Source organism: Montipora foliosa, chromosome 9 (assembly GCF_036669935.1).
Source record: "Montipora foliosa isolate CH-2021 chromosome 9, ASM3666993v2, whole genome shotgun sequence".
NCBI classification, from domain to species: Eukaryota; Metazoa; Cnidaria; class Anthozoa; order Scleractinia; family Acroporidae; genus Montipora; species Montipora foliosa.
The window spans coordinates 44539705-44552608 of record NC_090877.1 but is presented as its reverse complement, the minus strand read 5'-3'; the positions used below and the strand labels follow the sequence as shown (position 1 = coordinate 44552608).

Sequence of the window (12904 nt, the reverse complement as noted above, 5' to 3'; positions counted from 1 at the left end):
TCTGCAACATCAGCGGAAAATCATGTCAATTGATTTGGTTGCATTCGTGCAAGACTTCGACAAACGCGTCTCAGGTACAACTTCCAAAGTTAAGAATCAGGGGGCGACCAAGCTTCATGATGTCCACTAAATTGCACGTTTTTCCCTCCAAGGTCTTCATTTTACAGTCTGGCGCTTTGTTCCCGAGCTTGGCAGTTTGACGAAGAGCTAACAGATCTTTGTAAACGTGATACTTCAGTCGCTCCCAGCCGAGAGGATTCTCGGAATTTTGAATAACCTTATCGCGCTGAACGAGGAGTCGGGGCCATTGAAGAACGAACCAGACCAGGTCCGCAGAAATGTCAGTATCCAGCGTACGAAGTAAGCATTATTTGATTGAGCAAACGATGCAGCCAAGTGTAATGTTTCGCATCGTCGGCGACATGCCCATCTGAGACTGCGTGATTTTTTAAGCTCATTGCATGCATGGGACATGGGACCTGGAACAAGTCACGCGAACTAAAGAAGCGAAGACTTGCAGTATTTCACCTCAGATTTAAGACTAGCGCAAAAGCGCGAGTATCTCCCATAGAAAAGAAAGTAATAACAATAGAAATAAAAAATCAAATGTACAAGAAAAATAAGTCCTGAATGGAAACTAATTAGTTATCTAACTGACGAAGTCCGGGCAATTTTCGCACATTATTTCTGAACAATCAGTGAGCACATACCATTGAGTGTTAGTTTTAAGAAAACGTTTCTCATTTATTCGAATCATCTAGAGTTTGATTACAGCTACGGAACGTGTTAGAATCTCACAAAAATAAGTCGCGTAGATCGCCCACCAGGGCGTAGGAATTACCGTGAGGAAATGCGCAAATACCCAACTTCTTCTACACCTAAACTCGGATCACGTCCTATATGAAATAAATACTAGGCGAATCTCTCATAGTAAAAGAAGAAATTTGCTACTCGTGCTATCAGTAAGGTTATAGAACCTGCTACTGCTACCCTTTTCCCTGTCTCCATTGGTACAAGCGTAAACCGAAGTACGTAAGTTTTTTTTATCCTTTTATTTGTCCTAACCTTTCAAGTGTTGCATTTGTCAAATGCTCGTCAAAATGATGATCGTTTTCGTCGTTTTCTTACTGTATTAATATCAAAGCTTATAGTAATTTAAGTCGTATATCTAGGTATATTCTTTAGCTTTCGACGCAACACTTTTCGATTTAAAATCTCTAGGATATCGTTGTAACCGTCCACTATATATATGCCGTATGCAAGTGGATATGTAACTATGCGCTACACGTCCATATTAAGCCTCATGCAAGGCATGTTTAGCCTTTGTTGTTTCTATTTTTGTCGTATCGTGCCACGTATCAAGCTTATTTTATGCTAAGATAAGTTAGAATCTATAATAATTGTTAGTATCTTAAATATCCTATTTCAGTTCGAACCTACGATCTATCTGAGAACTACAACTTATGAATAACTACAGTTGGCTTCTACATCTGTAAACCTTTATCATCCAGACTACGAACATTATCCTGTACAAACTACGGATTATTTGTTACCGTTCGACTTCGATTTGTCAACTCCACCATCAGTATTTATAGCAATAACACTGTACACAGCCTGGTTGATTATTTTCTGATTGTCCATATATTAAATTACTTTGAATCAATCCGTTGAGTTCGAAACTCTATCTTGTACCAAGAGATCCTGTGACTGTTTGAGAGCTTTGGAATATTGGCAACCTCCGTTAGTTCCGGGCAGTTTACATTGAGTAGGCGCAAGAAATTTAACAATTGATTTAAAGGAGTGTTTACCATAAGTAGTATTTGATAACACATCGTGATTGCAATTTGTATTTGCCTTTGAGAAAGTGGGGTTAGTTTTAGGCGTAATAATGCCGATATATCAGCAGGTGAACTACCGGAAGATTAGAAAACTAGAATCAACACATCAAGTACTTTTCATTTCATAAGTGCTAGCTTTATTATCAATAATTAGTCGCAAACATGTTTATTTAAGGGGGTTCCAATTTTTCGAAATCAGGCCTAGCGCCCAAGAAATGCCATATCATGCCGCAATACTGAAAATTAGACCGCATATTAAAAGCTTTATAAAGCCTCACTTTGGTTGCAGTCAGAATCTTGTAATGACTTGAATTTGATTGTGCACCGCCCTACCGAAACGTTTATTGTTCAGGTTGACTTCCGGTACTCTCCTTAGTTTCGATTTCTTCATTACCAATCTTAAATGTAAAATAGCATTTCTTCTTGCCTGAAGTCATGTCCTGGAATTTTCAAGAGTTAGCCTTAACTGAGACCATTTCTAGCAGTACTAATTTGATTCCATTTCCTTTCAAAGGTGAAGTGCTGCAGGATCGCCAAATTTGTTGATCATCTGCATATTATATTACGTTTAGCTTCCCCAACAAAATTTAAAACATGTCATTTATTGTTAAAAAGTACTGGTCCCAAAACACTCCTTTAGGAATCAAGGCCAAAGCTATATAGCACTATTTAGTACTACCAATTCTGTCATTTTGTTGCCTCTCGTACAAAAAGCAAGCTTGCCTCTTTTAACTTAAGCAAGTTGGAGGTTGAGTGATAAACTGGCAAAAGCTTCGAAAGATCAATATATTTTTTTCTTATATGATAAAATCCTTGTCCAAGCAATAGAAACGATGTCTGAAAACTGTTAGGTCAGACAAGTTATCAGTTTAAAGACAAATGTTTCAACCAACAGAAGCCTACAATAAAGCACAAGGTATGGACCGGAATGAGTCAAAACGAAGAGAAATTGTAATCCACCTCTACCCCATAGATATCGAAATTATGGTAATCAGGCAGGAGTTGACCGTCACTATATTTTATCCCTCGTCAGCTGGGACTAAAAAACAATTTAATTACTTTTGATTAGAAACAATGGGAGGAAAACTGTTTGTTGTCCAATTTCCGGGTGGATATCCGACACCGAACCGAAACGAGGGCCTTTTTAAATTTTCTTTCACAAGAGATGCGCGTATCCGATTTATTTGTACAAGAGTTAAAACCTTAAGCACCTGATCAAAAGAAGCTGTGAAAATATTACCAATGGGTGTGTCGACCGTTGAATCTGTGTTGACACGACCTCTCTTGTTTTAACACCGATGAGCAAAAATAAACATACTGAAGTTATCCGCTGGATAGACATCCGTCATGGTATGTCACTTTCGGGTACAAAGGTTTTTTTTACAGTGTCATTGTGTCATTGGACAAAACCAATATTTCAGTTTTGTCTGATTTCGTTTGAGAAAGTTTAAATCAAAATGAATCATACCTTCCTTTCAACAAATGTGACTGGTGAACAAGTCAAGATTGTTTGTGAGTACATTGAACCGCTTGGTGTTCAAATGGCACCGTTTCCACAGACTACCCTCTTTCTCGCTGTATCTGTTTCATTATGCGTTGTAAATGGGCTCCTTTGTCCACTTACAGTCTTTGGAAACGTCCTGGTCTTTGCTTCTGTTCTAAGAAAAGCGAGCCTGAGAAATGTAGCCAATTCATCGATTTTATGCTTAGCCTTCACAGACTTAATGGTTGGATTCTTTGTCCAACCTTCCTATATAATTTATCAAGCTAGCAAGATAAACGCGAGGTCAGACAATTTTCCGTGCACACAGCTACTTGTCTACTCCTTTTCAGGAGTGATTTGCATTTGTATGTCATTTCTTACTCTCACACTGATCTCCGTGGAAAGATACCTTGCGGTATTTTATCCGTACTGTTACATTGAAAGGGTCCATACAAGACGAGTAGTCGCAGTCTCGGTCGCTGTATGGCTTACCGCTAGTGCAATACTACTTGGACTTCGTTTCTCATTTGGCATCAACAGTAACCAAGAAATAGGTGTCATATCATTGATAATATTAACGAATTTCGTCATGACATCAGCGGTTTATATCAAAATACTAAGACTCGTTAAGAGGTGTAACGCACAGGTTGTTGTGGAGATGACCGATAACGCTTTCAATTCTGCCAACGGACCCACCGAACTTCAAGCGCAATCAAACCATCGAGAGGCGAAAGCTTCGAAAACTGTAGCTTTCGTAACGGGAACTTTGTTTTTATGCTTTACGCCGACATTGTGCACCACCATTGTGGACCAGGCGGGTCTTGCGAGGAAGGATCTGTTGTATCACGTGATATATCCCATAGCTGAGACTGCAGTTCTTTTGAACAGTTGCCTTAATCCAGGAATTTACGTGTGGCGAAATGAAGGAATTCGGCGGAGTCTTTTTGAACTGTTAAGAACTCGCACACTGTAACTATACAGTGGGTTAGTCTGGTAATGATAATGCTGTAAGGACGAAAGAAATGAAGGGCTTGCAAATGCCGTATTCATCAACTGATTTTGGGAATTAACAATGCTGTCGGTGCATGCGCGACCTCGAGCCAAAACTGCAAAGAACGCGATAAAACGAATACTATCACGGTCTTGCATACATCATACATTTTAGTAAAATCCACAGCATCTCACCAATATTCTGCTCCTTTAATAACGTAACGTATCTCTCAATGATGACGACTGTAACACAGTCGTCAACAATAACAAAAACAACAAAATAGCTTCATCTCTGCACAAAATTAGAATTTATGATATCACACCTAAAGAAAGAAGACAACAATGATAGGGTTGCTGGATACCTGAGATAAATGTCAGACAGCCAGTTACATGACATGGTGAGGTCAGGGAGTCAAAGTAGATGTAAATGTTGAGGTAGTGGTAGTAACACTATCCAACATTGCTTGATGAAACATTCAAGTTCAATTTGGGGCTAAAGTTATAAGTATGGAGTTAACACTGAAACGAAACCGATGGTAGCGTTTATGCCAATGGAGCTGTTTGAGGACGGAAATGATGGATTCAAACGAGGAATACTAAAAATGGTTAAGAGAACGTGTAGGAAAGGGTATATTCACTGCAAGATACATACGCGCGTGGGAGATGATGAGAGTGAGCTTGGATCAATTTGCAGAAATTGTAAACGCTATTGAACCAGAAATCTCCAAACAGAGCGATAGTGATTAAGGGGACTAAAAGTGTCCCAAAGACATGGCCTTGCTTCATATTCGCTGATCGAGGTTTCTGGCTGTTGATCCTTGTTCGCCATCTTTGTTGCAAATTATACTACAAACCTAGGCTTGAAAATAAAATAGCGATTCGTGATTGGCTAGCAGCGCGAACTTGACTCGATTCAGGACACAACTTTGTTGGAAGCGGCAAAACACTGCAACATTGTCGCGTCGAGTGGAATTGTTAGTCGCAATGTTTGATCAAAGCAAACTCCATCCAACACTTGATCGAACAAAAAGTGTTGGACGAACATCATCCGACATGGGTGGCCAAACGGTCGAACAATGTTGGTTCGAGCAAAGTTGGAGCGTTGAATCCAACTTTATTCGATAGTTTGGTCAGGGCTTAAGAGTCAAAGGACGTTGAGTGCCTGATATTCTGCTTAAGTTTTGCCTACAGAAAAGGACCCAGATACTTAAACTGTGCTTTCCAAACCTCACAGATTTAAATCTGGGAATTACAAAATCAGAATTTCTTAGGTTATAACTGTGTATTTTTCTCAAAGAGACCCTGAATATATGCCAAACAAAGATCATTCTTAACTTCGTTAGAATCGCGACAACCTGTAGTTTTATATTTCGCAAAATCGCGGCAACTTGAAGTATTCACAAGTTTCTTCATACAAAGCACTCTCGTTAAAATAAAGGACTCTTATGGTTCTTACGGAATTATAGCAGATTTTATATGAGCCGCTTCGCTTTATTTGTAGCCGCATCAAGACACCAATTTTCTTTGCTGTGTTTTTACAAACAGTGCCTATATGGTTGTGGAAATTTGATTTCTCGTCAATCGTCACTCCTAATAGCCGTAATTCTGATAGAGTTCTAATAGATGCATTGGATTATAAAATGTTCATATCCTTTTGTAGAGTCTTGGCTCTCAGCACACGGCGGCCAAATTGTCCCAGGGGACAAAAAAGCTTTGTTTTACCACGCCAAGCCTCACCCCCATGGTTTCCACTGCAAGGCTTGGCGTGGTAAAACAAAGCTTTTTTGGTCTCCCGGGACAATATGGCCGCCGTGCAACAAGGGCGAATTGGCTCAGTGATACTTTTAATCGTTTCCTTAAAGTATGTTGCCCTCTTACCAGTCTTCAATAATACTCTCCTCGGTATACAAAGTAGCTTCAACATCGGTTACTGTTTTACCAGAGGAATCAAGTTGATGATCATCGGCACAGTTCGAAGATTACACCTGCTCAGATAAATTACCGAATTTTCATATTATTTTATGAATTAACAGTTCCCTCGGTGGGCGACTCCGGGTCAAACCGCAAGGAACGCTTTACATGTACAGCGAATACTGTCTTGCCTACATTAACATGTAAATCATGAAAGTTCGTAAAATCCACAGCATCTCGCCAATATTCTCTTTTGATCCAGTGGCATGGTCTGTTTACAATGACGACTGTATGGCACAGTCATCACAACCAACAACAGTAAATAACTTTACTTCAGCAAGGAAAAATAATTTATATTTATTACACCAAGATGGAAAACACGACAATAACGATAGGGGTACAAGCTACTGGAAAGAACTTGAGAGTTGGAAATGCCAGAAAAGATAATATGACATAGTTAGGTTACTTCTTTGTAATAAGATTTGTTAAAAATAACTGCTGTTTGCTTTCAAAGTCCAGAATGAACTCTCATAGTCTCATGACGACGTATTTTGACAACGTTGTTGAGTTGACGTCTTAACGCGGCAATTAATGTTCTTTGATTTTCTTTTTTTTAACCGAAAATTATGCAAGGCTTTCTCAAGTGAATGATATCCTCGCATGCCAGAACATGCGTTCGCATCCGTCGTATGCGATCAAGGCTTTAAAAGAGACTCAAGTTGAATGTTGCCTAGCTACTCGGTATCTCTCGCCGATGTCTCATTGGATTTTCCATACTTCTGGTAAAGATAATCAATGGCATCTAAAGAACAAAAGAACCGAAAATTAATATGTACCAAAAGCCTTATGCTTATGCTTTTATCAACCTCGCTGACCAGTTCTTTTACGGACTGCTCCAAGAGTTTGCAATGCGCTACAACTGGGCATTAGGAGCGCCAAAAACCCGAGAGCTTTGAAGCTAAGCTAAAATCTCATCTTTTTCGAAGGGAATTTTTATCATACCTTGAAAACGTATTTTTTTTCCATTTTTATCATATTTTTTTTCTGTAATAACTTTATTTTTTTCTTTATTTGAATTGGTAATGCACATTAAAACACGATAGTTTATTCTCATTTTCATTCTCACATCATGATCAATATCATTATTATTATCATCATCATCATCATCATCATCATCATCATCATCATCATCATCATTATTATTATCATTGTCATTACTTCAAGTTCACACAGGAATGGGAAATGTTTTCCTCAAAATTCAGTTCCGACAAGTTTCCTTCAATTTTGAGTACTTTTCAAAGAATTCCTGCTGTCTGCAATAAGACTGCTTTCTCTAAGTTTATCATCCGAATTTCACCACCGTCAATGTCTTTTACTCTGTCGATGTCCTCATCATCAGCTTCGTATCCTTAGTTTTGGCAAAACAGGAGAACCCAGACAAAAACCCTCGGAACAGAGCCAAAAACCAACACAAACTCAACCCACTCAGAGCAACAACCGGGAAATGAATCCTAGTGGTAGGAGGTGTGTGCTCCGACCACTTCAACATCCTAACCAGGACCCACCTCTTACGAAGTCCACTAACGTAGGAAAATTCTCGCATTCTTACTCTACCGGAATCCAATTATTTTAGCATCAGGAACAGTCTTTTCAAACAGGGATTACACACCTTCAAAGTCCAGCAATTGGTAGTTAGGTACCCTCGTCTTGATATGATGCCACTTTTTATGGAGCCAATAAGGCGAGCAGTCGCTTTTGAGAAAAAAAGTACTACATGTCAAATACTTAGTCAAGTTTAGCTTAATCAAGTTTCCCAAGTCAGGTAGGAAGTGTCACTGTGACGTCCCGCGAAATTTTGTCGTGGGGAAGGGCTTCCGGTTTGTGAAAACTCACACACGGTAAGTAGTCCGATGCAATAACCACCCGAATTAACTGGTTATTGGTACTCAAACTGAAAGCAAAATTATGATTGAAAAAGGGGAGTTTTCGCATTCTCGTGGATAAAGTGGAACAGATTTGGACTGCAGGCTTATTCCAGGAGGACAATTATGCATTTGAGAAGATTCCACCGATCTCCACCCCACACAGTAGTTTCCTGCTGTTCTTGATTGCTTGTGATGTGCGCGTCCAAGAGCAAACAATTTCTGAGCAGCAGAAGTCACTTACATTTCGAACTCAGATTTCACCTCCATCCAATCAATATCACACTCCTCGGTGACCCCTGACCTGTACAATCTGTAAAATGAAGACTGTAAATAACACAATATCACAGCAGTAAAAACAATAACATTAAATAAGAGGCAACGTACTCGACAACACAAAATTTACATACAAATTGTTCTCAAGGGGGTCTAATCATCGGAAGTAAAACAATTCCACGCCCTTTAGTACCCTTCGCAGTAAAAACAACAAACTTGTTTTCACAGGTTTGTTTACATCTTCTTTGCCTTTTAATGGTTCATATAGGTGATGTCAGGTACTCTCCTAAAATCCCCCTAATTATCACCTGGGTTGCCCACATGAATTTCATGTGAAAGTGTCACAACGAATGTTGACGAAGCATATTCTTATAGGACATCTTGCATCTCATTACAAGATAACAAGTAATGTTTACAACACGAGCGGCAGTGTTGTAAGGGCGCGTGCTCTCACGACAAATCAGATATTGTTTTGGGAATTATTGAATGTTTGTAGTAAGGTTGTCATCGGATCATTTGGATTGCGAAGTAAAAGTTGTTAGTGATGCCCTTCACCCGTCAGTAGATTTGTTGGAATTCAAACAAGACGAAACGTGTACTGCGGAAGATGATCTTTGGTCAACTATTGTAGATGATGAAATATCTGATAAAGTTTTCGCAACCCTTGATTTGGGGAGACTTTTACAGACCTATCCAATCATGTGACCTGAACAGTGCGTTTCAGTTGGCTGTCACCCTTATGAATTATTAGTAAATGGATTAAAGAATGGATATGGCAAGAAGAACCAAATGAATGGATTAATGACTGGGATACTATCATCCTCAATGGCAAGAAGAACCAAATGTCGTTGTAATTTACGGACACACCCACAAGATAGGATGGAGGTAAAGTCTGCTACGTGCCTAGAAGGCCCATCACGCCAGCGCTTATCTCCGGTTACTGTAGCATGAAGCGACTAGGAGTATTTCTATTCCACCCTGGATGGGATGCTAGTCCATCGCAGGGTTACCCCCAGTACTAAATTCGCCGGTACCCATTTATACACCTGGGTGGATAGAGGCACCGTGAGAGTAAAGTGTCTTACCCTAGAACACAACACAATGTCCCGAGCCAGGACCCGAACCACTCAATCCGGAGTCGAGCGCTCTAACCATGAGGCCACCGCGCCTCCCCCCAAGATGGGATGGAACAACGCAGTTACTGCTGAAAGCTGTAGAACAGCACAAAACATTACGGAGGAAGTGTGGCCCAGTGGTTAGGGTGCTTGCCTTGAGATCCGGAGATCCCGGGTTCAAGACCCGCTCTGACCACTCGTTGAATTTGATCCCGGTAATCCCTGGTTCAACTTCCCAGCTGCACTTGTCAAAAGCCAACTGGTTTGCCTCCAGCCAGTAGGGATTCTTAACAGTAGTTGTTGTTGTGTTCTGTTGTTTCGTTAATTGTGTTTCATTGACCCTGAAAAGCCCCTATGGGTATTTTTTTTAAGGCAAAGAGAGGCATGAATGGAGAAAAAACCACAAGATTGAAGCGGATTGCATTTGGGTTATCTTGAAAAACGCCAGCCCGATGTTTGTCATGTTCACGCAAACACGCAATTACCTTGATCCAACAATAAGTTGATCGGTTTGAGGAATTCCAGTTTATCATTTTCGACTTCAAAACTTGTGATTAACCAAACATTTTCCCAAAAAAACCGAAAATACTGTGAAGTTGATTCTTTAAAAAAGAATACCACCAGACCTGGTAACGAGTTTGCGGGTATCTTCTTCGGTCCACCTCTTTTCAGAAGCACTTTCTTCAAACCACAGCGTGTGTAACCTTAGGAGAGAGAAGAAAATAATATCACAGGAATATGACGGCACCTACAAATGTCTTCCCACCACTGAACTATCGCAAATTACAGGAACGGCGAACCTAAAAAGAGGTTCAAATGAAAGCGTATCCAAGGCGTCCAGCTGCAGCAATAGGGAGCTTAAGCACGGCGATGACGCGCGTTTTTGAGACGCGGACGGCAACCGGAAGAGAACATTTCGCGTGCCAGGACAGTGGTGTCTCCCAGATTTTTATACTGATCATCTTCAATGGAGAATAGATGAGTGTTAAGTATTTATGAGTCAATGAGTCAATGAGTCAATGAGTCATGAGTCAATGAGTCAACGAGTTAGTGCAGTTAAATAAACCATAAAATGAAAGGTAAAATTTCAGAGAGTGCTTAGGCCTAATCACTGAAACGAGGGCTTAGGCTTAATCAACAAATTATTGCTATATTGACTGTGAGTCTCATTGACTCATGACTCATTGACTCATTTGACTCATAAAACATGCGTTCTCAGAATAGATACTTAGCAATAAAATGTGGTTGCGTCAATGACAAGTTAAAAGATAAAAAAGCTCATTTCCGGTTGCCGTCCGCGTCTCAAAAACGCGCATGCTTAACCTCCCTAAAACCACACAAACAGCTTACAGACAGCCTGAATCAGCTAAATGCTGGAATTCATTGGCAGAAAAAAACTAACTAGAGTCAGAAAGGATCGGGAATGAGCCTTTCGTCCACGTGACATTGAGTCTGGGAACCCAATGCCGGTCAACACAATGTAGGTAAAGGGCCAAATCAAACAACAAGTTTCTGTGTTTCTGTTTTTTGCCCATTTTCTATCAAGCAAGCTTACTGATCGGGGCACAGCTCAATAGAAAACAAACGTAGAGAGAGGAGTTCGGCACAAACTAGAAAAGAGAGGTACTGTAGTCAGCAAGTTTATTCGAACCGTAAAGGCAAGCCAAATGGAAAGGGGATGGGTGTGATACGTTGTTGAGGTTTTTTTTTTCTTGTCTAGTCTTTGTGAAGTTCTGACTGTCTCAGGTGAATCCGACCGAATATTGCACGTCTTAGGAATTTCGAACCCCGCTGAAGCCACCTGAAATTTTCAGCGGCTGTTTGACATGTTTACGATGGGAATTTTAGTGAAAGTCGAGACAAACTAGCTGTTAGTACGAGGAGGCCGGCAACTACAACTGTAGCTCCTATTGAAACCCTTAAGTGTCAATGAGAGACAATTGCTTACTAAATTGTCCAGAAAAGTGCGAGGATCACTTCTCTCTTTAATTTGATTTTATTGTTGTTTAGAGCGATTTTCAAATGAGTGAGGAAAGTAATTACCGGTAGCGAATTTCATTGGTTTTTCATTACTTCACTCAGTGATTGGTTCAAAGTTCTCGCGCCATTTTGTTAACCAATCAGAAGTGAAACCAAAACCAATCGTGGCTCGCGCGTGCACGTTTTCCCGCGCTTTGTGTCGACTACGTGTAATTACTTCCAATTTTGATTGGTTTAATGGATTGTCTCCGTCCTTTTTGATTGGCTAAAGTAATTACTTTGGTTTTGGTTTTATGACACTCGATTGAAACTTGCTCTACTGTGAACTTTTCTTTACAAAATAATATAAAACGTTTACATAATTTTAACAGTCTCAGAGATGTATCCAGGTTTTCAAATTTGGGGGTCCTCTGGACCCCTTTTTGAAAAATTTGGGGGTCCATTGCAAAATTTTGGGGGTCCAGCTAATTAATATTCAAGAATTAATATGCGATCTATTGCCTCTTAATTGCTGCTGCAGTACCCTTTCAGATTTCTAATTGCACAAAAATAAAGTCTTATCCCTCCCAACGAATATGTACTTAAAATGATCAAGTTCTTTGAAACTGTTGTGCCTGTTGATTCATCGATCAAAATGTATGGGCTGTCAAAGCTCCATCGATCACGTTGAAAACGTCTCGAGGAATCGGTATGCTGTAGGAACTGTTGGCTCCAGTTGATAAATGATCTAGATCTCCACAGCAAAAAAAAAAACAGAACTGAATCTCAATTTTCCGTAAAAGAGCATCATTTATTTTAACTACGCTTTGAGGTGTAATTTAGGAACAAAAGAGTAAACAAATGTAAGCGATCGATACGCAGTTCATCATCGGCTCGTGCGGCCGTGACATAAACATTCGATTTTTTTTCTGCGTCCAATTGGACCCGTCGTGCCATATTCTATGCGTCCAAAAGGAAAACGAGTGCGTCCCAGGACGCAATGACGCACTCTGGATACACCTCTGCAGTCTAATTGGAGATGATAACAATGACAAATATCCTAATGACTGCAATTTACTAATAATACAATGTAATAATAATAAATTATTATTATTATTATTATTATTATTATTCCCGTTTTTAAATAATTTATATTATAAGACAATGTATATAATAGAGAGTTATTCCCATTTATAATAATAATAAACTGGTTAAAGATCCCGCACTCTATTTGGAAAGAGCAGGGCACCGATTTCCCGGTTTTGTGGTCAGGTCTGAATTCTGAGGGCCACAAGTTTATTAGAGTAATAACACTATTAGGTCCTACCCTCATTAAATAACTAAAAGTAACTTACTTAACGGTTGTTTACTGTCAACTCTTCTCACAAAACTGCTTACATAGACTGTTAC

At 39.8% G+C, this 12904-nt stretch overlaps 2 protein-coding genes across 2 annotated transcripts in view; one reads left to right on the top strand and one right to left on the bottom strand.

The window, feature by feature from the left end:
- Positions 1-3317: 3317 nt before the first annotated feature.
- LOC137971349 (histamine H2 receptor-like) lies at positions 3318-5176 on the top strand. Its single transcript, XM_068818177.1, has one exon. It carries the CDS (start codon positions 3380-3382, stop codon positions 4292-4294), a length of 915 nt encoding a protein of 304 aa, XP_068674278.1. The 5' UTR covers positions 3318-3379; the 3' UTR covers positions 4295-5176.
- Positions 5177-6559: 1383 nt separating this feature from the next.
- LOC137970306 (cyclin-D-binding Myb-like transcription factor 1) overlaps positions 6560-12904 on the bottom strand; it is an 8207-nt gene continuing 1862 nt past the window's right edge. The window contains exons 3-6 of the mRNA XM_068816827.1: positions 10162-10239; positions 8389-8457; positions 7892-7974; positions 6560-7024 (exon numbers count right to left, since the gene is read on the bottom strand). Coding sequence (XP_068672928.1) covers positions 6957-7024; positions 7892-7974; positions 8389-8457; positions 10162-10239 — 298 coding nt within the window. The 3' untranslated portion in view covers positions 6560-6956. The remainder of the gene's footprint in view (positions 7025-7891; positions 7975-8388; positions 8458-10161; positions 10240-12904) is intronic.